General features: G+C 44.9%; 1 protein-coding gene across 4 annotated transcripts in view; it reads right to left on the minus strand.

Annotated features, from left to right (window-relative positions):
• UACA (uveal autoantigen with coiled-coil domains and ankyrin repeats) overlaps positions 1-26,224 on the minus strand; it is a 287,356-nt gene that overhangs the window by 76,853 nt on the left and 184,279 nt on the right. For all 4 annotated transcript variants that reach the window (XM_069222950.1, XM_069222948.1, XM_069222946.1 and 1 more), the window contains exon 3: positions 10,583-10,671. In XM_069222950.1, the coding sequence (XP_069079051.1) occupies positions 10,583-10,671 (89 nt within the window). The remainder of the gene's footprint in view (positions 1-10,582; positions 10,672-26,224) is intronic.

The following is a 26,224-nucleotide window of genomic DNA, read 5'->3' on the forward strand; positions in this document are numbered from 1 at the left end:
ATCACAGAAATTCCAGTACAGGGAAGGTGTTAAAGTGATATGCACTGAAATACTTGACCCATCAAGGCATATAAATCAGTAAGGTGAACAGAACTAAGGTTGTCTTGCCTTTCCACTGAAAGGCTAGAGAAGAAATCACACTGCTTTGGTAGATATACAAGCCACTGTGCAGCAGCTGATGGGGAGCGACATGCTAATGAGAGCTCATTACAGCAATGATGAGAAGGAGTTGTTGATTAATAACTTGGTTGCACAGTGTGCTACTGAAGTACTGACATATCATAATAATGTAAGTAACAGCTGCTACTATTAGTTAATTTAATGGTACTCAATTAATCAGCATCAGAAGGTTGAAGGCCTGAAGTGGACCTGCCAGAAATCAAACTCCTGATCGAAATGTCAAATTCATATCAGCATGAACCTTACCTTTATCTTTCTTAGCAAAGCTGCACATGACACATTGACATGGCTAAGGTAGTAGATGATGTAATAAAAATATAACGTTATATTTAAAGTGCCTTAATGGTGAACCGCCACGAACTAAAATCAATGATCAGCTTGTGACTACTGGGACCAGAAGCTGCTTCTGTACCCGTCATTTCAGGGCACTGTATCCTGGTAGCATGTGCGTGTTTATGTAACAAATGAGCATGTCCTCTTCCATGGTGCACATTTGTATTCTCACCAATCCCCCTTTTGGAAATAAGGGCGGAATCTTGAGTTTGTGTCTGATGGATGGGGAGATTGACAGAAAGGCATTTATAAAGGAAAAAACCCAAGAGATTGAGAAACTGAGGCACCATAATGATGGATATTTCCCATTACCAACTTGGGGGCATAATCCAAAGTAAATAAAAATGGGAAATGGAGATAGCAGATTGGGGCAATAATCTGAAAGAACTTCCTTGCCAATAATTAGCCTCATTCTGGAATGAAGCCTCACAAGCACAGAATCAATACATTATTAGTGTAATAACCCATGTTGTCTTCCAGCCTATATTTCTGATAAGCACTTCCTACAGAATGCCACGGACGTTGCCTTAGTTCTGAACCACAAATGGAGGATGAGCTCAGTGAAATGTGAATAGTAATGGGTGATACAAGACAATCATTCTGGAAATGGTGGCCTAAACAGCTGCTGGGCTAACATCACTGCCTCTAAATTCACACATATTTGTTCATAAAATGCTGATCACTGGTTCTGTCAATATGAAAAACAAAAGTAAGGCAAACATCAAGAGTGAATGCAACTTGAAAGCATCTTTTGAACAAAAATAAAACAAGGCCTTAAAACCCTCTTGTGCTTATGGAAAACAGAGAAACATTTTGAAGCTTAAAGGGTCTGGTGTCCCTGATGCATTCAGCCAGTATTATGGACAGTGAGAAAGATGTCTTGCACATAAGAAATTCTAGGTTTCACAACACCAATATATCAAACTGCATCAACCTGGCAAGGACCATGCTTAAATCACGATACCAAGGGAATCCCATAAACCTTAATGGGAGGACAACTCCTGAGGTCTGCTGTTGTAGACTACAGTGGCTGCAAGATATGTTAAGCAGATGACCGTCTATAGCCCTATCTTGCTAGGTTATGCGCACCTATTAATACACCATCAAGTGGGGGGGCGTGGCTTGGAGTGTCAAGATGGTGATCGCACTCCAAGAATGCTATAGACAACTCATACATCCGCTGCCATCCACGTGTTTTCAGGGTCCCCTGCACCTTCTGCAGCAACGCAACAAAACCCTAGGAGGTGTCTGCTGCACTGAGGATCAAGTCAGAACCCTGGGTTCCTGCAGAGGGACCAACAAAGCAGAGATTGCCTCCCAGCAACATGGCGGTTGACAGGGGACATACTCACCCGTCGTCCTGATTCCTGGTGAGTACCATTATGGAGTTGGGGGGGGGGGGGGGCAGGTTGGGGGGGGGGGGGGGCAGGTCAGGGGGGGGGGGGGGGCGGACACAGACATTTCTGCAGGATCACAACTCACCCACGATTTTGAGGCAGTGTTCAGCCTGCTTGCACATACACACCTTACCTGGAGACTCCGGTAACCCCTGGCACCAGCCTCGTGGCCATCCGGTTGAGGCTGCACCGGACACTCGTCAGACTTCTCCTCGTGTCTGCTGCCATGCCCCCTGCCTGAAGCAGCGACCCCGTTCTCCCCTGGGGCAGGCCATCAGTCTGCAGACACAGGAGCCTCTTGGCATCATCAGACGAGTGTCCTGCTGGACTCTGATCACCCCACTGCACCAAATAGCCTCCTTGCTCTTGCTGTCCACCTGCTCCGCACGGCCCCACGGGTCTCTTCTCTCCTGCGCTTCCACAACACAACCGCGGCTGGACAGAAACAGAGCCGCTCAGCGGTCATGAGTGGGGTGTGGGAACCACTCTCTCCCTGGAGACCCCGGGGCAACGGGGGGAGAGCTCTACACTGCTCTGTCTCCTGACTGGGCGGGCCCTTAGCCTACTCTTTTATGTGCCTGCAGGCCAGCTCCTACCCTGAAGCGGTGCACATCTTCACTGGGACGGGCCACCGCCTGCAAGGTCGGTAATCGTGCTGGCCTCCAGCAACCATGCTACTCCATGCAGCCTACATGTCCATGAGGCCTACATGACCTTGTACACTCTCACTGGCTCCCACCCTTTCGCGTGGGTAAACACCAGCTATGCCAGATGAGGTGGAGCAGCCCTAGCCTGAAACACTGGGAGTGGGGCCTGGGAAGATGCTGGGCAGCCCTGAGTAGGGGGTGAGCGCAAGCTCTACATCAAATCACATGGTGGACCTGGAGGAAGCCTTTGTCATTTAAAAATATTTGAACAGTACTTCCCTTCTATGGCTCGCCCCTTTTGAGTTCCCTCAACGAACAGAAGACCTATGCTCTGGTGGCCAACTCCCACAGACGAGCCCCCAGTTCTTCCCTACTCACCACGATACTACACCTGAATGAACTGTCGTAACTATTCTTGCTCACCTTTCTGGTAGTGCTACACCCAAACTCAGAGGTCGGACGCGATCTGGGGCTGCCTCTTGCCCTGTCTGTCCCTACACAGTCTGCACTGCTCTGGCTTCATGACAGCGATGAAAAGAACCAGTGGCCAACAACTTACTGCGTAGTCATCCTCCTTGCTGGTCCAGTGACATACCAGGATCATACAGTGAATCTAAGACCGCAACTGTCCTGGATGACAGTCACTACACCTCTGACACCCAGCTGCTCATGAAGCCATGCTCTCACGGTAAGCGGGCTGGGACACCTTTAGAGTCAGCAGCAGCAAGTAGACATTTTCAAAATGGGTAAACACAAGTCCAATCAACCAGCAGCCTCTCAAATGTTCTATGGAATCCACACCTACCAAACATCTGTGGAAACCAAAATTGGAGAGGTGCCAGTGGACATGGCACTCTAGTGTCAGGATCTCCGCAACTCCACAGTTAGAATAACAGAGGCTGAAGGTTGCATGTCCACAGTGGAAAATGAACTCACCACCCTGAAGTCTCACGTCTACTGACACACACACACACACACATCTGAGCTCCACCGCCAAGCGGAGGACTCAGAAAACCGCTCTTGATGCAATACCTTGCGCTTTGTAGGTGTACTGGAGAGTGCCGAACCCGCACAAGTGGCAGAATTTTTTAAGATCTGGATTAAGTCCTGGATGTCAGCAGACCAACTGTCTACCTGGTTTGTGATTGAGGGCACACAGGGCCTTGGCACCCAAATCACCTCCAGGAGCACCACATCGACTTGATCACCCGCATCCTCAACTTTAAGGATAGAGATGCCATCCTGCGAGAAGGTTGCTCTCGCCCTGATCTTGAGTGCAGACGCACAAGGGTGCTCATCTTCCCGGATTACACCTGGGAGGTGCAACAACAATGTCTTTCTTACAAAGCAGTTTAACAGAAGCTTGAAGTCCTTAAACCTCCCGTACAGGTTTCTATTTCCAGCCAGACTTTGTGTCATTTTTGCAAACAAAACACACTTCTTCAAAACCCCAGAAGCACCTTGGACATGGCTTACAGAGGAACAACTGCTTCACTGTCAGGATGGCACTCCACCTCCGACAACCAACTTCCCGGAATCAATGCAGGTAGAGGCAGCAGCTAAGTTGAATAGAACCCGCACGCGCTTCCATAGAGGACATGGAGCCAAACGAACACCTTCATCCTCTCCATCACCTCACAGGGGTGAATCGCAATCTTCTGCTGCCCCCTCCGCCGTACCTGTTCCTTTGAGTGGTCCATAGCCAACTCTGGGTGGTTGTCTAGACGACGACCCACTGCCTTTTGACGCACACTCAGCTGACACTGACCTATCGCAAAACCCTGCGATCTGGCTCCGGGGCTGACCGGCTTTTGACGTAGGCCAGCTGCTGTTTGATATTGTTCTCTGAAGTACTTCAGTTCCTGAAAACTGCATCTGACCCTATAAGATGGCGGGGTCCATCACTTCTGTTCTGATTCAAAGTTGCACTGTCCTTGTGTTATTAGTTAGGGGCAACAGACACTTCATGGGTAGAAGTATGGGATGTGGGGGTTGTTGTGGGAATGGGATGGCAACCCTCTAAGTTTGGGAAAACGTTTTTTTTTTGGTTCTTGTTTGGTTTTTTCATGTTCCACTGTTCCACAGTGCATTTAGTCATACACTTATCCAGCCCTAACAGTAAGGCCAGTAAGACAGCCAGGAATGAACACCCCCACCCCTTCCCTACAGAGCCAGGAATTACCGATCTAGTCTACTCATCCAGAACAAATATTTGGGGACATGGGGGTAATACATGGCCTGGACCATTAACTGTCTACTCGACTGAGTGAAATTATCTGCTGTCCTGAGATACGCGCACCAATTCCTTCCAGCCGTTCTGATGCTGCAGAAGACACACGTGCTGGGGAACAACTTTCCATTTCTGGGTGCCAGGGCTATAATAGGGTCTTCCATTCAGGATATGCACAGGCCTCTTGGGGGATGGCTATTCTGGTCCAACGTTCCTTTCTCATGACTGTTGTCTGGGAACCCCAGGATCCCCAGGGCTGCTTCCTTGCAATTACCGGGACCGTCAATGGACATAACATAAATCTCTTGATGACCTCTCTAAGATACTCCTGGCTCTCCCTGTATGACTGACAGTGGTGGGAGGTGACTTTAATGCGGTTCTATCTCCAGACATGGACACCACTGGTATCCCCCCCCTTTGTTTCTTGTCGGGCCGGAGCTCACCGTCCTCTAGGCTGGACCTCTGCCCTTGGTCTCTGTGACATAGGGAAGGTGTGGAACCCTCGCCAATGCCAGTACACCCATACCTCTGTAGCAGACCACACGCATTCCCGTATAGACCTTGTCTTAATGCCAGCACGCGTACTGTTGTGAAGTGTCTAAAATCTAAACCCGCTCAATTGGTAAGCTGTGGAGAGACGGCAAAGCTGTCATTCATGGCAACGCCAAGAGCCAAATAAGAGCCAAATAAGAGCCAAATAAGAGCCAAATAAGAGCCAAATAAGAGCAATGGAAAGGGTCCGGGCCCAACACATCACTCAACTGAAAGCATGTGCCCTCTTTTTGGAGTTAAGACATAGCCACCACCCACCAGGATGAAACCACCTAACATCTAGACATAATAAGAGAGGAAATCCGACTCCTATCCCTTGAGACCCCATAACAACTATGCCTCTACGGCCAGGGTATATAGCTGGAGAAACAAAAATTGCAAGCTACTCTACTGGCTTGCTTTCTGCCCCCTAGCAAATAGGATAATACCAGAGATTTTAGACACACAGGGTTAAGCCTACCATGCCCTTTGTGATATCGACCAAGCCTTCGCAGACTACTGTAGTCGGCTGAATGTGGCAACCCACAACTACTACAGGAGATCCCCCTCCCCAACCTATCCCACATATAGACACAACTCTTAGAAAAACCCTTACCAGCTGAAGAAATTGGGGTGACAATTTTGGGTTTTGCCTCTGGTAAGACCCCTTGCACCGACGGGCATCCCACTGAATATTATATCAAGTTCAGAGACAGCCTAACGCCCTGGCTCCTCACACTCTATGAGGAAGTGATTGAGGCAGGATTCTTCCCTACAGAGATAAAAACTGCCATCATTGTGGTTATTCCAAAAAAACAGCTCCCATCAAACTCCTGTGCCGACTATCACCTGATCTCCCTTATAAAAGAAGAAGTCAAGATCTATGCCACAATCCTAGCTACTCGACTCAAACATATCATTTGCACCCTCATACACCCTGACCAATGCAGCTTTATGCCTGCCAGGAGTACAAGGGACTGCCTTCGCTATCTCCATGTGGCTCTAACTCACCGTCATTTGCTTCTACCTTACCTAGCACCGCTTCTCATCAACTTTGAGAAGGTTTTTGACACAGTGGGCTGGGATTAGCTGGGACGGATGCTAGAAACGGCCGGGTTTGGCCTCTGTTTTTGCAGATTTGTTAGAGTACTCTACTTCAACCCTACAGCACGGTCCAGATCAGCAAGGTGTTCTCTGATATTTTCCCTACTGCATGGGGAACCTGACAGGGCTGTCCCCTGCCTGCCCTCCTCTTTGCTCTGGTGACTCAGCTGCTAGCATGTCTCATTTGCTGCAATGCTCAGATGTGAGGATGGCAATGGGATAATGGACACGAAGACCAGATTGTGCTTTATGTGAATAATGTCCTCCTCTTCCTAACAGACCACGTGGTGAGCGGTCCACATTGTCTTAGGCTCCTTTAGCTTTTCAGCATCCGCCCTCCTTGTTAATCCAGATAAATCAGTCCTAGTGCCGCTGGCCTCCACACAAGACTACATATCCTGGTAAACTAATATCCCTCTATGCCACCTCAGCTTCCAATACCTGGGGATGTGGGTGGCACTCCACCCTCAACTCACCTGGTCGCTCAACCTTGTACCCCTGGTGCGGAAGGCCCAGGAAGACCTCCCAAGGTGGGAGACTCTGCCGCTTAATGTAATGGGCAGAATCTCCCTCTACAAGATGATGGTGCTTCTGAGATTTGTCTACATTTTTCAAACCCTGCCTTTGCTTCAATCTCATCAGTGGTTCCAAGATGTGGTTGGATAGCGGCATTGTTTCTCTGGTACAACTCTAGAGCCCACCTAGCCCTTACCCACTGTCAACAAGCACCATACGATGGTGGCTTAGGAATGTCCTATCTCTATCTATACTAACTAGCCTCTGACCTCCTGGTGATTAATGAATGTTTTAACAGGGCAGTCGGACCCTGCATACAGGACAGAACTGGCATCCATGGGATTTCCTAGGATTATGGTTCCACGGTCCCCACAACTATCCCTATGGTGACGTGTGGTCTTTCACGCTTAGAGAAGTGCACTCCAACAGACTCAGTGGGATACAAAAACTCACACTTCAAATACCGCTTTTGTGTGGCACATGGCTAGGGGATGTCGCTGCCCTGACAGATTTTCGGCACTATGAACCTATTGGTATCTCACTGCTTGGGGACGTGTGGTCTGGGAACCACCTACACTCCTTCCAAGAGCTGCAAGACAGCTACAGTTGCACCACACTTTAAGTGTCCACATACCGTGCTACACCTTCCTCCCTGAGTTCAGCCCCCTAGAGGTTATACTTCTCATGGGTGCCTGGGCAAAAGAGGGATGTCACCGATCTATCGTACCCCTGTCATCAACACTGCCAGTACACTGAACCATCTTTAAAAATGCTGGGAGGACTGGCTGGGCACCGTTGACGTCAATGACTGGAGGGACGCCATGATGGCGCTCCGCGTCATAATGATCTCCTCCCGCCTGGTACTGATCCAAACGTACTATCTTTATTGCGCCTATCTTGCCCCATCCAGACTGCAAAGAGCAGGCCTTCTCCCCACACCTGCCGCCCTCCGATATTCTGACACCCCAGCAAACTTCTAGCACATGGTATGGCTATGCCCAGTAATCCAGAGATACTGGACAGCCATAGTCAGGGAACTATGACGTGCTAGGATGGAAGGTGCCGCTCTTCCTCCTGTTACTGCTGCTGGGCATCCTGGAAGGTTTGGGGGGCAAGGGCAGACTGAATATTCCTGGGCACAGCTACTGTGGTGGCTAAAGAAAAACCCAGCTTCCCCCCCCACCCACTGTGTCCCACTGGCGGAAGGGAGTAAACTGGTGCACTACCCAAGAAATCTGTGTATGAGGCCAGGGGCTGTCAATCCAAACATGCACATATATGGGGGAAACGTTTGGGTCCATCCAATTGATTCCTGGACTCTAATATTTTTTGTATCCATTACATCGCCCTTGCTGGAATGGCTCCTTTTCTGATGATGCATTGTCCTGAATGTCCTTTTCCACATCAAATCCGCAATGTATGTTCTGTATTGGCTCAGTTGTTTATGTTTACAATGTTGAAAATCAATAAAACTGGATATAAAAAAAAACAAATTTCACCACCCACTACGCAGATGAGTGGGTTGATGCTCTTCGCTACTGCCCAATGGTAGAATTTCATCTATACACAGTCCTGATGGAGGTCTTCCTCGCAGTTGCCTGTATCTCTAAATTCTCTGAGAAGTGAAAGGTGCGCAGTTTAGATCCTGAGAAACCAGTTGCTCTGCCTGAGCGATGGTAGGCAGGGATGCAGCATTTTCCCTTACACCATGTACAGGAGGTCCAAGGAAGCAGATGAGTTCCTTTTGAAGCAGACAGGCAATGTCGGGGATCAAGACTAACCTCTGCCATGGCAAGGTCATTAGAATGACTGAGCCTCCTTAGCTCTCTGATGTTCTGCAGAACTTTGGCAATAAGAGGAGATGGACAGGCACAGAACAACAACTCATCAACTCCATTACAAGGCCATTAACTGGGGTGAACGGCCCGCTGCCCATGTAAAAGGCGTACAAGTCACTTAAGGCATTAGTCGCTATGGTGCTTAAGAGTACTTCCTAGACAATTCCACATTCACATGGCGAGTGAAGGCTCTTGCTCAGACTATCTGCTTCAGAACTGTTGATCCCCAGCAGCTATGTAGGGGACTAGCATCAACATGAGGTGTTGTAAGACTCATTCCCAGGGAAGGTCAGCTAGGGAAGTGGGTGCTCTTTCCTTTCCTCAGACAGAAGAGGGCTGCGGTATTATCCATTTCACCTAATACAACCGTGGATTTCACCACAGGAAAGAAGGCTTCTTGTCCCAGAAATACTGCCTCCAGTTGACGGGATGAAACTGGTCTGTCGCACAAAGCACTGGCATGCACATCCCAACAACGTGATCAGCACCAACTGTATGGAGTCTGTGATTATCACAAGCAGAGACTGGAGCAGTTAGAATGGGCAACTCCCCCAGGATAGTTGAGAGCATGTATTCACTGTCTCAGAAGCATGGGTGTCAGGACAGAGAGGGGTGTAGGCTTGTCATCAAGCAGTAGTCTATTAAACATAACTGAAGGGTGTAAGTGTCACTTGCATGGGATACCACCCCTAAGCAAGATGACTGTAACCTCGTAAGCATCTGGAATCATCTGGATGAAACAGTATCTTCATCTGTGAAGTGACGCAAGTCAGGAGGAGGAAAAGCCTTAGTCAATCCCCATGAATGTGTGAAGTACAATTTCATGTGTGGCACCCTAGAGAGTGTCGGTAAGCTCATTGACAACCAAAGACAGAATATTATACTGAGTGTCAAGGCTAGACCACATTCTGCTTTTTCCTATGAAGGACAGCAAAACTAATTTAAAAAGTTGAAAAGACCAAAGGGGTGTCTGAGCAAGGTCCTGTATAAGAAATCCACTGAGCTTAACAGCGCAGCTTGCAATACTTACATTTTGTAGGGAAAAAATAAAATTACGAGAATGTGTATACACATAGGGCATTGGGTATAACTCATAGGAGACACCCATTTTTTTTATTGGCAAGAAAACCCATCCACTTAGAAGCAATCAAAGCAGTTTCCAGTACTCCCATTAGGTGGCACGGTACCCACAACTGGGACTGGGAAAGAGCCTTGGTGTAACAGAAACACAGCACGGATGTGACAACGTTGTAACTTGATGGACAGGCCTACTCTCACTCTTGTGACTGGAGTAGGTGGCTCACATACAATGCATTACACTCTTAGCTAGACAGAGTGGGATTTACACAGGGCTTTAGACTGTTTTTTCTTGTGTCAGGACTGCTACCCAAAGCATCACGCAACTCTGGTGGGCAGAATAGTCCTGCTTTACAAGATGTCATACTGTGTACAGTTGAACAGGCTGCCTAATATACAAGTTTGCACAATTAATAGAATGGGATATATTAAGGCATCATACTGTCTTTGATGGGGTTGCTGATCACTCTGGCACTATGCTGTAATTCCCGGTTGCCCTGTCTATGTATATGCATTAATACTGCAATCCACTCTTTAACAAGATACTTTATAGCTATCGGTGGTGAAGAACTGTTCTTAGAAACAGTACCTACACTATAAAAATTCTAGTGGCAGTCTGGCATATCACGTTAAAGATACAACATTCATCATCTATGCAATCTTTTAGGTTATAGCCATGTCAAAAGAAAAGCAAGAAAAGTTCTCCCCCTCCCATTACTTGAGGCGTACCAACAGCATCGTGACTGGTGATGTCCACTCCATGCAACAAGATGGTGTTCAGGCAGTCCAGGTTACCCTTGGAGGCCACAACATGGAATCTGCAAATACAAAAGAAACGCAAATACATCAGACAAACCATTATAAGAAGAACAAGACTGGGCGATGGTCGTAGGTGCTCAATTATAAATCTGTGAAGGTTATGTGCACAAGGCACATAACTTTAGTCAGTCCACAAGTTGGGTGGAAAGCCTTACAAATGAATGTTCATGAGGAAGATGCATGAAAGGTGCACTTGGGTGCGCCTGCACATGACTGGAAGTTGCAGTATTTATGTAGGACCAGGACTAGAAGATGGAAATATTTTGGCAAGGAATGGATGACGGGAAAACATATATGAAGGTAAGGTGATAGGAATACACACCCCACTTTCTGAATTTGCTTTCGCACATATCACATTTTAGCGTCCATATTGCCAAGTACAGTGCTCTATTTCTTTTGATCTACGGTCCTAGGTTTGTGTTATAGAAAGATCAATATATGCACTCCTTTTGTAGACTGAACATAAGCAAAAGGACAGAGACAGCAGTATGGAAGGCTTGAAAAACGAACAGGTGCCTAGAAATGGGACTTTGAGATGCCAATATATGCAAGAGGAAAGGCTTAGTAGATTGGATGGGAAGACCAATTTGCAGTGCAAATACGTGGATAAGAACAGGGCCAACAGTTTGAAATTCAAGCATACATGAACATTTCTGTTGCTGTGCACACAAACTAGTTCAATCCAGAGAAATCCATTACATTTCTGCTTAAACATTATTCATCACAAGACTAGCCAACAAGTATTGATGCTTAGGGCTTTTTCAAAGCTTAAAAGTATATGTGTGACTGTCATCGAAAGGCAGTATTCCTGTATTTATTAGGGATGGAGTGTAGTACATTCCCTATTCGGACATGTGGTTGTATGCATATAAAGAAGGACTGTATAATTCATTCCCGCCCTCTAGGCAGGCGGACAGCCTCATGTGTTCCCTGGTGCAAGGACCTGACTTCAGTCACTCTGATGGTTTTAGGAATGCCACCCTTTGACACCACTCACACGGGTCACATGAAAATATGATACAGTATTGAATCGACATGATTAAGGCATGAGCTCTACTTTAGCTACTTGGTAAAAACCTAGATTCTTGTAATTCATGTAGTTCATAACTTGACTGAGTGAAGGCCACACGGCCAGATCTAGAGCCATAACATCTACTGGTTATAAAGAGGGATGATAAACAGTCTTAACGTTAAAAACATGTCATCTGAATCTCCCAATGAAGTATAAAGATCTCTGCCAGCATTTATAGATTCAGTAACTACATGGTAGAGGAACAAGGGTACAACTAGTAAATGGAGGGTCTAAGCGATTCGCCAAGGTCCATCTTGGGCAAACAGATCCTCAAGCCAATGGCTCTTCAGGGTCAGAGTTCATGTTTCGTTTCCGGTGTCTGCAAATTGCGCAGCCAAGAACCACGCATTGGTAAAGTCATGAGGTCTAGCCTTGGCAAGCTGATGCAATTTTTTTTTTAACACATTTTTTGTCACACACATATGTCACATAATAAAAAAGGAATTAAAAACAGAAAGAAAATGGGCTGCCTTGTAAACGTCGTCATTATAACCTTGCATGCAAATTTACACATTTTCAATTAAAAAAAAAAAAAAAAACTTTCACGGTGTTTTTTGTTTTTTTTTACTTTTGATGTTTTTAATTAAAAAGTCTCAATTGTCCCATGCGATTTATTAGGATCTGTTAAAGAGAGAGGAATACACCACCGCCTAATCAAATCGCAGGCAGCTACAGTGTTGCAATGTGCCTGTATAATTGCAAGTTTAAAAGTAAACCAAAAAGAAAACACCATTTCACAAGACACCCAAAGTGCAGACTAAATTAATTGCTGGCATTTAAACTTCCTGTGAAAAAGTAAAATGAAAAAACATACACTTTCGAAAAGCTTTGTCACTGAAGAGAAAGGAGCTATTCGAGGCGGAAGTGAAGAATGATCGTAGCCTTTACCGCAGTTTTCAAAGTGAAGAGAACCAATCGGTAAAATAGGCAGACCTATGGCTCCACGCTGCGGTGGGGAGAAGGAACATATGAAAAGCTATTAAAGAGACCAATGGCTGAAGCCCGCTGACCAGAAGCCCCTCTTTGTATGCATGTCTATCATACATGATTTTTGGGGACTAAAGCCAAAAATGGACGCCCACATAAAGCCGTTCGCTTTTAGCTGTCTGGTAACTGACATGTAACAAGCTGGCTCCGGCTTTCAACTCCTAAAACGTGAAATGCATGAAATGTGACACCCCTTAAAACAAACTGCCGTTTGTGCATTATTCTTTCCGTGAGTAGATGGATTTAAGATGCTACAAGGTCCACGATGTCTTAATTGTCGAACAGATGGAGAAAGGTTTCTTAGACACAACAAACCAAAAACACAGTTTGCTTTGAAGAGGCAGATGGTGTATAAAACATTCATTCACAAGAGAAAAGAATAAATAGGAAACAGAGGTGCAGGAAATAAAAAGATTGTAATAAATAAGCAGCCACACAAAACTAGAGTACAGAATCCCTGCCAGTGGAACTCATCCTCTAATTTGAGCTACATATATTTCACTGGGTAAAGGAAATATCCCTGATGGATTGGTTTACTCGGATTCGCTTGTTTTTACTGATTGGTTGGTAATAACCTAATCGATTATGACGTGTTAATGCTCAATTTTTCACGTGGAGTTTAATCCAACAAGTAAACAATAAATGAAGAGAGTGGCGTACACTGTATATGTCGATCTGTTTAATATGCTGAAATATACGTAACTGTATAAATATGCACTTAGGTTGTTAAAATACTTGACAGAGAGCACCTTCACATTTGGGAATATTTCTATTACATTGTTCATACCCATTTTTAGAGGGAAGGCTGGGTTGTTCTAGGGTGGTTTTAACATTAATTACACTGTCTGTTTAATAATATGCAGTATTCATGAAGAAAGGGCAACTCCGTGCTCTGCGGAGAACACAAATCACTGACCCCACAAAATGGTATGTTTTATTGACCTCAAACATGCAAGATGGAGACAACGATTAGCAAACAAGTGTTTTTTTGAGGTTGCTCTCAACAAATCACTCAGAGTACTGCTCTGTCTTTGGTTGTTTGTGAATCAGTCCGCCTCTTATGGAGTGCTTGAACTGCAATGTCCGAGGAACTATTTTATATCTCCAAAATAGACTCAATCATCACACATTAAATTATTTAACTCGCAGATGAACTATTTACAACAACAATGTTTTCGTTCTGTTTTTCACTGCAATCAGCTTTTCAAACTGTTTTACACCAGAATTTAAAATGTAAGCCAGACCTACTGGCTTTCTCAATGTGTGATGGAATAGCAACCTTGATGAACTGCACATGGGCTAAGCAGTGGACATTCGTACTCAGACTGCAGGGAAAGCGGTCATACCCGAGTCACTCATTCACCTGCTGGCGTTCTCGTGCTCCCCATGACGGCTTGGAAAGACTGAGTGTGCTCTTGGGCGCAATAAGGAAATAGTCTGAGAAGTGTGAGGGAGCTGGACGCCTAACCTATGGGGCTCCGTGTTGAGATGGTTTTGAGGGGAATAAAACCCTTGAAATCTGAACGCGCAAAAAGGGTCTGAGAAGAACTGTGTTTGAGGGGCAGAGACCTTACATAATGAATGTTGTCTGCTTTCTAAATATTCAGGAACGTTGAAAATAAATAACTACAGTGAATATAATTGAAAACGAATGATTATGCATTCTGACTGTAGTTTGTACAGGTTTCTTTACTTCTCACTTCAGAATTTACAGTCTTCCCCGCAAAAAATGGAAAAACTGGAAAAGCATTGTGTCACTTGCCGGCCCCCACCAGCCCACCTTTGGGTCTGGGTGTCCAATGTGCTGCTATGCCGCCCCACTGTGGACCTGTGCACGTTTCTAGTACAGAGAATGCAATGGATTCCTTGCCACTCACCCAGCTCTGCTGAGTATCACGTGTTTTGCTCTCTCCCTGCCCACCTCTTCGGAGCGCCCCAAACTGCCACACCGAAATATTTAGCTTTTTTTTTTATTTTTTAAACATTACATTACACCCACATCAGATCACTGAGGACCCCTGCCCACTTGGCACACAGACTCTACCCTTAAGAGCTCCCAGCGTGGTCCGAGCAGAAGCCCATATTGGTGATCCTTTGCACCAGTATAAGAAGGGGCCCTTACGGTGAAGCATGGCCCCTCGGGATGGGTGAGGGCTTCTGTCCTTTAATAACTGAGGTTACTTTCAACAGGTTCACACAAAGTTAACAAGCTTGACCGGAACACCTTAGGTGCATTGCAAGGGCATCTGTTTATTCTATGTTGATCACACAAAAAAAATATCAATGTATAGCACAAAAATTAAAGGTGAGAGAAAGCACCTGAACCTGGTCCTGCCCGGGCTCCATCTGGATGCAGAGCCTTCTGGACAGTGAGCAGTAAAAGGGGCCATCCAGTGAAGAGAAAAAAAAGTGCTCTTTAATCAGTACCGCCTCGCTAACAATCACCAACAATAGGTATTCAACCAACGTAAGTGGATCTCTTGTCTTGGATGTAGACCAGCCTGGCACAAAATCACGCTACTTAACTCATAGGAGCTTAACCAGAAAAGCTATTATAATCCAAGCAATCTTTATATTCAGTCATTCAAAGAACTTTCAGCTTCATGGACTCAAATGATCTTCAATATCGTGCGTTTTATAATATACAAAGCTCAATATGTTTGCCCAGTTGGTCAATGAGAATGAGAGAGAATGAGAGAGAGAGAGAATGAGAGAGAGAGAGAGAGAGAGAAAGAGAGAGAGAGCATTGCACAGCCTCTGATTCTTGAGTTCTTCCAGGTCAGTTGCCGTGACGTTAGTCCTGGTAAGGTGTGTCTGGTGTTCCACATTTTTATATTAGCAGCATCAAGAATTAATTTACTTTTAAAAGGCCTTTTTGAACATCTTGTAGGGCCTCACAGGTGGCTACATGAATGACCACCAGCTGCATCAGCATATCCGTAACTGCAGGAAACACTACCAATGAGGCACTGATGTTGACTTGAGACGCAGTTGTGGCAATGGTTTTATGGATAGCGTGTGCTCCACTTCTTGAATAGTCTTGCACATTAAAGGTGCATCCCAAGTGGAAGCTTCAGATTCAACTCCCAACTGTGTAACAAAAGATGTTTAACAATGGCCACCTACAATGAGAGCAAGTTGCTTCACATGCTATCTCAACTTGAGCTCTGGACTCACACAGAGAATGCAAAACTGGCAGAACTAGCGACATTCCAAACATCCAGAATCATCAAGTTCCAAACATATATTTACTCTGTAGAACTGAGAAAGCAAAATAAAATTAACATGAGAAATTGAACTATTGTCCAAGCATTTAGCAATTGCATTTAGGATACTGTTGCTTTCTTTAAACACGCATGCGATTCCTCTTGACCTCTTGAGCTAAAATGTGGGGTATTCTCATCTTCTATTTTCTAATTCTAAATGCAGACGTGGTGTAGGGACATTGTTATCTCAGCTTTGTGCAGTCACAAATCACTAAACCTCTGAAGCTTAGAGAAAGAATTGGTTATTTTATAAATTGAACTTCTTAAGATTGTTTGAGAAAATAAAAGTGACGTGTTACAGAATTATAGCTTCTTACACTATGGAGCTGGAATGTGACTTTTAGAAGGGTTAGGATGCTACACATGAAATACAATGTGCCCTAGACAGGGACTTTGAAATTGAGACAAGGAGGCCCACTTGGAAGTGCCATATCCTAAATTACCATTACCGATAAGCTTGTTTTCCCTTAAAGAATAATTAATTTTGCTGTCAATTGCATGTTTTTGCAGCTTTTCGTAGCTTGTGAAATAGTGCTTATAATGTAAACTAATGAGCGTTGAACATTATAAAAAGCCTCTGATGACTCAATGTTTTTGAAGAGCTCCACAGTGTGTTACTGTGTGCAGTCTTCTGCCTACAGGCACTAGCAAATAAACTTTGCTATGATTTTCATACCATGACTGTGTATTGACTGTTATTTCTCTTCCAGACAAAATTCGCTTTGACAGGACACATTGGGAGCCACAAGATAGAGCCTTTACAGAGGATCTTCAGGTCAGGGCCCAGTTGAAGAAAGCAGCAGGTACTGGGGTTAAATGTGGCCACTGAAATCCAATTATGAATGCCTTACTATGAATAATGGAGCTGGGAGACATTTTCCATATTAGCATTAGAATCTAGGCCAACTTTGCTGCTGTTTTTTTTTATTTTTTTTTTTTAACACAAACAGATAGAAAGTATAATTGATGTTTCAGGTACAGTGGCACCAGGGTCCAGAGGTAAGAGGAACAAGCTAAACCCTAGTCACTGCTGTTTTATCACCCTTCCTTGCATGCATTGAGCTCTGCATTTCCAGTGTTGCAATGGTTCCTGCTAACCAGGTCCCCAGTCCCAGACCTCTTTCCCTAAAACTGTGCAATTGTTCCCCAATTGGCCATACCTCTGGCACCCCTGTAAGCCCCTAGTAAATGGTATCCCTGGTACCTAGAGCATAGGTACCAAAGAGGGTCCCCAAAGGCTGCAGCATATACTGTGCCACCATCAGTGACAGACTGCCAGTGCAGCCTGCTTGTCTTGGTTCAACAAAAGTGAAAACACAACATAGCACACAGCCTGTGTGACCTGTACCCTTTGTACTGCATGTAATATATGTAAGTCACCCCTACAGCAGGCCTTACAGCCCTAAGACAGGGTGCATTATATTAAATGTGAGGACATATCTGCAAGAGCAGATGTGTCCTTGCTATGTCTTTGTCGATTCTCAGACATAGTGAGTGAACAGGGAAGGCATTTTAAGTACATGTGCTAGACACTGGTCAGTACGAATTCCCCAGCTACATGATGGCTTCACTGTAAATAGGGATACTTGGTATCAAACATCTTGTATTAATAAACCCTAACAGATGGGTGGGAGGGGGAGGAATGGTGTGGCTTTAATTGTGTGGCAAATAGCGGCCTGATCCAGTTGCTCCCGCTGGTATGGTATGGTAATCACCACGGAACTTGTCTGCGGACTCTCTGGGATCCTATCGAGATCAGATCCGATAATGGGGTGGCTCCATCTGCACTACAGAGCCATATATTCTGCAGCGCTTCCATAAACAACTCAGACCTCCATTCTGAGCTGCCTCCTCCATACAAAATGGCAGATGTACATTTATTACAACCGGGGAGCGTATCTCCTGAAGCAAGTAAGAGTGGCTCAACCCGCTGATCATTACTAAACTCTGCCAGTGATCCTATCCTAACTAACACCTAACTTTGCATTGCAACGAGAAATTCTAATAATGGATATAAACACGTTGCACCCCGTCCAGCCTCACTCTAATATGGCAGCCGCCATGTGACACATGAAATCCATCTAACCTCCATAACTCCAACACTCTGAGGTAACCAGCACCACAGCAAATATTCAACTTTGCTGCCAATGCGCTCAAACTAGCCAGCGACTTATTAAGCAGCAGTCAAACTTCACATTTCCTGGAAACAGCATCTTGCTCACCCTGACCTTACAATGGCAGCTCCCATGTGGCATATCAATATATCGAGAGGGCTCTAATAATAGTATTATAAACATCTAACATCTGTCATAAGCAACAGCCTCAGACAGGCCGAAATGAGCTCCACTAAGTGAACTTTGTCGAACTGGGCTATCAATCCTCGGCGCTAGTTAGCATATTATGACCGGAGGAAAACCCCACAGGTCTGGGGGCCACCCGAGGGACACCACTGCTACTTCCAGACAAACTTAAGAACTGCAAACTTTGGAAATATACAGGGATAATCTGCTGCCTTAATTAACATCTGCACAATTCCCATTCGAAGCCTCCAGACCAACACTGACGCTAACTTGGTGATACTCTTACATCACCCACAACTCAATAACCACAGCTGAAAAAGAGACTAGAACGAGTCACAAATGTTCCAAAGCGGAGCCATCACTCCCAGATTCTCCTATCAAAGGGAATACTATAGACATGATCATCAAAAAACTCAACGAGGTCCATGACCTTGCAAAACCAAATCAAACACAGACTTAATGCAATAGGAAATATATGCGATCAGAGCAGACATTAACTCAATCAACTCCAAAGTAACATAAGCTGAGTCGCGAATCAGCTCTCTGGAGGAGAACACTACGCTCCTGTCCGAGGACACAAAAAAAAACAGAAATCTCCACTAAGGTGCTACAAAGACAGTTGGCAGAACTTGTTGTGTAGCCATTTTAGTTATAGTTCCATGCACGTTATTTTAGCACACTAGGCCTGCCGCAGTGCACTTTAACCTAGATGTATTTTATTTAGCTTTGTTTATTATTTTAACAGCCACATTAGCAGTCTTGTTTTATTTCTCTCTATCTAGCTGTTTTTTGCTTAGGCCAGCACTACGTTCTCAAACAAGAAATTCTTGTTCACTCTGTGCTTTTCTCAAGACTACAGTAAGATAGGTTGCCGGTAAAACGTGGTAACGATTTGTCTCTGGTGTTCATAGAAATATGCACGTCCTTACGTAGGGACATTTTCTCAGAACATCAGCTGTTTTATTATAAAAACACTTCCCTGTCCTATACACGTTAGAGGGAGATTCTAGCCAGATGACCACGACTGTATGCTGATTACTGAACGCTTCGCTACAGCTGCTTATTCAGACTTCAGGCCTTTGCTCAGGTATGGGGGATGATGTCTTCCCAGGGGAACCTGAAGGGCAGAACTAGAGCTTAACATGCTATGCTCTAATATAGCCTAGGTAGGAATTAGCCTATCGACTCTAGTGACAATATGGTAGCGTTATTTCTATGCTTCACTCTCCTTGTCACAATTTTAATTCTGTCATGTTTTATCATCCTGGTTATTGCAGTTCATTCTTTATTATCTAAGATGCAGTTGCTTCATTAAAACCTTATTGAAACATATACTGCCTCTGTTTGTAATTGTATATGTGAGACTAATGTAACTGAGAGAAACGGACTGAGATCTGAGTGACCATTATTTCCCTGAGGAGTCAATTGTGTCATGCGCTCTGCTGCCCAATCATCCCTGCTGTTGTGTAGAGATGAGGCACTGCTAGTTAGCCAGAGTAAAACCTGGATTGGGGTGACAGGTGTCACCTGCAGTAGGTTAAGACTCAGTCTCCCACACTGTGGAAGATTCCGCCGCTCAAATCCATAGTCTCATAAGAATAATGAGAGCCTACGCGACAAACTAGAAGACAGAAATCACAGTGGGAACTTGCGCATTTTCGGAATCCCGGAGGGCTAGGAGGATGCTTCTCCCTCTTGCATCTTATTCCTTGAGAAATGGATTCCACAGGTGACTGGTTTAAACTTCAAAAAGAACTTTGAGCTAGAAAGTCCCATCGACTCATACCGAATACTCAGAACATCACCCGTCAGATCGTTTGTTGACCACTGAGTTATCAACATACGGAGCTAACCCTCTCCTACATTTGCAAAAATAATCACATTATGTGGAATGGCCACAAGATCTTCATTTCACAAGATTTTTCTAAATCAACAGTGGAGATTAGGAAGGGCCCTCAGACCGAGACTCAGGAAAGCAAACCTTCAATTCTCATTTAGTACAAGTGGAGGGGAAACATCACACCTTCAACGACCAGAGGGATCTTCAGACCCTCCTCAATGAAAAAGATGGATACCTGAAGGACATGCACCAATCACCTGCCACTAAATCGTAATGTTAATGCCCTTGCTACCAGCATTCCAGTACTAATTAGGGTGTTGGAGAACCCATTCTTCTTAATCTAGGCTCCCATGCCTTGATCTTACGTCTGATATTAAACACAATCACACCTCTAGTTTGGTATAGTTAGTACAAGGGTGTCATAAGTTTTCCTACTTAAATGTTGGACACGCACACGCTTTGTATGCACGACTGTTTACCTGCAAGCCTGTTGTTATCTATATAGACTGTCTGACAGTTATTTGTTTAATCCCATCAAAACTGTGTTTTGAATTACAAATACTAGACCCCAGATATGGTCCCAAGTTAGAGTTATCCTCCCTCTAGTTTTCTACTCCTACAATGTGTATTAAATCACTTCCCCTTAGATATGCAGACCAATGAGATATTAACTACTACTTACTTATATCATTCGGGATTTCGTCCCGCTGTGGTCTTCCTCGAATCTAACAAGAAGGGTGGTATGGGTGGGGCACGGGATTGGGATTTCACTTTCAATTTTTTTACTTTAATTTGTATTCTTTTGTTTTATGACATATGTTTTGTGACACACTCGACACATGATGGCAGTCAACCTACCTCTCCCATTGGCGTACATTAATAGTGAATTAAACCCTCATTACCAATGGATTAAATTCTTTACTTCATAAATTATACAGCTCCTCACCATTATCTTATGTCTACTAACCCTCTCAATGTAAACTTAAAAATAGTTTCCCTAAACGTCAAAAGACTCAATCACCCAGTTAAAAGGAAAAAGATCAATAACTATCTACATAAACTTAAAGCTGATATACTTCTCCTACAGAAAACCAAAATCACTGAAAGAGAATTAATCTCACTTGGAAGAAACTGGATTAGTAGCACTCTGTCCCTCCCCGCCATTAATAAATAAAAATAAAAAAGAGGCATAATTACCCTAATCAACAAAAACTCTGACCTTTCCACTGGCTCTCACTTAATAGAGGAGGATGGGCAATGGATACTGGTAAAACTTTCTAATAATAAGAATTGCTTCCATGTCCTCAACACATATAGCCCAAGTACCGATGATAAGTACTTCTGGAACTCACTGACAGTTGCACTGAGCAAAATCCCTACTGACGAACTGATTATTTTAGGCTGAGACTTTATTCTTCCCCTAAACCTTACCTTGGACAGACAGTCAAGATGGAACAGCAATGCAGCCCCTCCTAATCATACAAACCCCTGTGCAAACTCTGCTCACGGTTGAACCTCCTAGACTCTTGGAGACTCCAGCAGCCCACATCAATCTTACTCAAGAATAGACTACCTTCAAATATCTAAATCATATGCAAATCTGATTGACCAAACAGACATCCTCCCATGGTTGATCTCTGATCACTCTGCCATCACTCTATGTCTCATGGGTACCTTGACCAAATCACATTGTAAAATCTGGAGATTCAACTATGACTCGATCAAAGATATAGCACACAAAGAAGCTATAGCTCAAATCATCCTGAATTATACCAAAGACAACGCATACGTAGGTACCTCTCCCGATATTTTTTGGGACACACTCAAGGCCACAGTTAGAGGCTCACTAGTAGACATTCAATCTAAGTTAAATAAGAACCATAATAAAGACCTTCTAGACCTTGAGAACGAGATCAAAATACTAGAATCCTCATACATGGCCAACTTGAGTGTCCAAACCTTTTACACTCTCAACAACAGAAAATACAAATATAATATGATCCTAAGCAAATAAGCAGGGGTTTGGGTTAATAAGAACAAAAGTTTAAAGCTCCGTGAGACGAATAAGCCTGGTAAACTGCTAGCGTCATACTTGAAACAATCCAACAGGAGCATCTCCACCTTGAAAGATAATCAAAATGTTACCCACACAAATCTACAAAAGATTACTTCTGTAAGTCGCTATACGAAGACGATGCTCATACTACGAAGGAAAAATGCATAAGCTATTTAGATAAATTACACCTACCCGTTATAAGCAACTCCGAGAGAGCATCCCTAGAGTCACCAATAAAGCTAGAAGAAACTGATGAGGCTATTAAATCTCTTAAATCACATAAAGCCCAGGGCCCTGATAGCTTCTCTGCCAAATTTATAAATTGTTTATATCTGTCATCTGCCCCATACGCCTTAATCTCTTCCATCACTTTTCAAACCATAGTGCCATTGAGAGCACAGCCAGTGAGGCCACTATAGTAGTGATCCCGAAAAAAGGGCAAAGACCCAACACACGCTAAAAACTTCTGTCCGACCTCGTTAGTCAATCTGGACGCCAAAATGCATGCTAAAATCCTCTGCAAAAGACTAGAACTCCTTCTTCCACACTTGGATTTCCAACCTCAGATGGGCTTCATAAAGAATCGCCTAACGTCAACATGTGTTTACTCTGTCCAATTATTGCTAAAGCCAAATCCACTGTGATACTGAAAGTCTCATGGACGTTCCTTCAGGAATCCCGCCTTAAATTTAATCCAGGCAAAACCTTCAGTAGGATAATGGCCCTCTATAGTGGGCCCTCAGCCAGGGTTAAAGTTGGAGGTCTCCTTTTCACCCCCTTCAACTTAGAAAGAGGAACCAGGCAGGGTTGTCCCTTATCCCCCACACTATTCATTCTAGCACGTGAGCCCTTGCTCCACAATGTACAACACAACCCAGCTATCTCTGGCGTCTCATTTAAAAAGACCCTAGTAAAAGTTGCGGCGTACGCCGATGATATCTTATTAACAGAGAATGCCAGTCACTTGATCCCTCCAAACTTACAGGCAATAGAGGAATATGCCTCAGTTGCAGGTTACAAATGAAAGAAAGACAAGTCTGAAATTATGGGCCTTAAATTACCTCAGTATCCCATCCACTCTCAGCTTCACAGGTCACTCTTGGCAGCCTTGCTCCATCAAATACCTAGGATTAGAATTCACTCCTGGCCTCTTAGAAACCCTTCACCTCAACGAAAGTGTGACGCTTAAAAAGATTGAAAGCTTATTAGAGGGTTGGAACCCAAAATTCATAACTTGGTGATGGGGCCATATTAAAACAATCAAAATGATGGTTACCCCAATAGTGAACTATCTTATCAACAAGCTGCCCGTGGTCATATCAGAGAAATTTCACAAAAAAATGATAAACTTCTAACCAAGTTTATCTGGCAAAATGAGTGACCTAGAAGATCTACGACAAAGGGCGACGGGGGAAGCATATGTTGAATCACATTAAGAAATCACATCAGAACTGGTGATTTAAACAGCAAGGGTGATTTGGCAACCCTAGAAAGGTCAAAAGATAAGCCTTAACTATGTCCAAAGCAAGGCAAGAGAAAGATTAAACAGAATGTCAGATAACTTGGCCTTGAGGGAGTTATCTGGCAGGTGCCGCACCAAGTCACAAATATGCTCCAACGACAGGCGTATGCAGCTTTTGTCGAGGGTCGCCTATCTGCCAAGATGACATCAACCACCTCTAGAAGAAGGCCGAAAGTGTTCCACTGTCACCGCTCAATTTCTACACATGAAGGTGGAAACTGCAACACCCGGGTGCAGAACCCTGCCCTGTTGCTGCAACAGCAGGTCATCTTGGAGGGACAGCCTAATTGTAGGATTATATGCTCAAGACCAGAAGTTCTAGATACCACACTTTCTGCATCCAGTCCGAAGTCACTAGGATGACTTGGGTCCAGTGTGCCCCGATCTTCTTGAGTTCTTAGGGAAGGAGTGGTATCGGCATACAGGAGTCCCAAGTTCCACTCAAGGCTAAATGCATGTCCGAGGGAGAGATGACTTGGGAACTCCAAAGCGCAGAAGTGCTGACATTGTGTATACTTGTGGGTGGCAAACAGATCAAACCAAGGGTCTTTCCATTCACGGAAGAGACCTCCTGCCACCTCAGAGTGTAACTGCTAGGCGTGACCCACTGGGTTCATAGACCCTGGCATTCAGAGATCCTTCCCATCAGGTTCACCACCAGGAAAATTCCTTTACGGCCCAGCCTTTTCCAGGGGCACAAGGCCTCCTGGCACAGGATCAGTGACCCCAGCCTACCATGTGTGTCGCAGCACCACATGGTGGTGGTGTTGTTGCTTGTGCCAAATGTACCAGCCTCCCTTTGATGGATGGCAGAAACGCTTTCAATGCCAAGCGGATGGCCCTCCGCTTCAGAAGGTTAATGTGAAGCAGGGACACTGCTGAAATCCAGGACTAAGGCTGAAAGATGGGGATCATTACCGGAATGTCCTAGACTCTCTTTCTGAGGAGAAAGACATGAAACTGAACAGTTTCCAGAATGACTCCAATGAAGGTGTGACTGGTGTGTTTATAGTGAATCCCAAAAGGCGGTTCACATCAGTCTGGAGGTGGCTGACGACTGCCTGGGGCAAGCCTAAATTTAACAGCCAGTCACGGAGGTAGGGGGAAGAATGGGACCCCTTCCCTCCGAAGGTGTTCTGCCATCATTACTTTTGTGAACACCCAAGGGGTGCTGGTGAGCCCAAAGGGAAGCACAGAGAACTGAAAATGCTCACCTTCCACCTTGAACCATAGGTAGCACAAGGGGCTGGCAGGATGGAGATACGGAAATAGGTGTCCGGTAGGTCCACCGGCACCATTCAGTATCCAGGGTCAAGGGCAGACAAGACCTGGGCCAGGTTGACCATCTTGAATCTCTCCTTCCAGAGGAAGGCGTTGAGAGGATGCAGGTCTAAAATAAGCCAAAGACCTCCACTTTTCTTAGGCACCAGAAAGCTGGAATACAACCACACCCTACTAGTGGCTCCCGCACCCTCTCAACAGCTCCTTTGGCCAAAAGAGATTGTACTTCCAGCCCCAAAATGGAGAGATGGGTCTTCAGTCAGTCATTGGGTGGATGGTGAAAGGTGCTACAGCGAAGACAGGAAAGGTAAAGCAAGCTCTTTGTAAACAAGTTGAAAGGACCCCCAGTCTGACATGATTGCTTACCAACCTGGATAGAATTGGTGGTTTCTGCCTCCCACCGGTTGAATGTTACCCTGTAAGGGTTCAATAAAGAGATTTGGCAAGTGGGGCTGTGGTGGACTGACCACCATGCAGATCTTGCCCATGAGGGCAGTGGGCACCTCTGTCTCTCCCGAAAAACTTCTGGGTTCTTTGAGGGTGTTGGTTGGTAGGGGATGCCTCTGCAAAAGCCACAAAAGGCTCAGCGAGTAGTGGCTTTACTCTCTTTAAAGAGTTTGAGGGCAGAGTTAGCCTTGTCCCAGAACAGATTAATCTTATCAAAGGGCATGTTCCTCAGGAAGGACGAGCAATCGTCAAAGAACCCAGTTGAAAGCAGCCATGTACGGCAGCGAATGGCATTGTTGTGCCTATAGTACACTTGATGGAGTCAATGGTGTCCAAGCCACAACAAACTGTGAACTTAGCCACATCACGGCCATCTTAAATCACCTCAGACAGTACAGTGCGAAGGTCATCCAACACACCAGGGAGGACTTGTGCCACTGAATCTCAAAGGGTGCAACAATAACAGACCAAGAAACAGGAGACATTAACAAAATGCATGGCCAAACTAGTGGGCGACAAGAGGTGCTTTCCAAATGTCTCCACTCGCATTGTTTGCCTATCAGGAATAGTGGTAGGAAAAGTGTTTGAAGTGAAACAACTGGCGGAGGCCTACACCACAAGACTTTCTGGTGAGGAATGCTGGGACAAGAATGCATTGTAGCCTGGGGCAGGGCGATGGCACCTGGCGATTTGTCTATTGACTGGCAGGGTGTCTGTCAGAGTCTTATTGAAAGACAGGTGAAGATCAGAAGAAGTCTGGCCTGGTTGCAGGACCTCAGTA

The sequence above is a fragment of the Pleurodeles waltl genome, chromosome 3_1 (assembly GCF_031143425.1).
Source record: "Pleurodeles waltl isolate 20211129_DDA chromosome 3_1, aPleWal1.hap1.20221129, whole genome shotgun sequence".
In the NCBI taxonomy this organism is placed as follows: Eukaryota; Metazoa; Chordata; class Amphibia; order Caudata; family Salamandridae; genus Pleurodeles; species Pleurodeles waltl.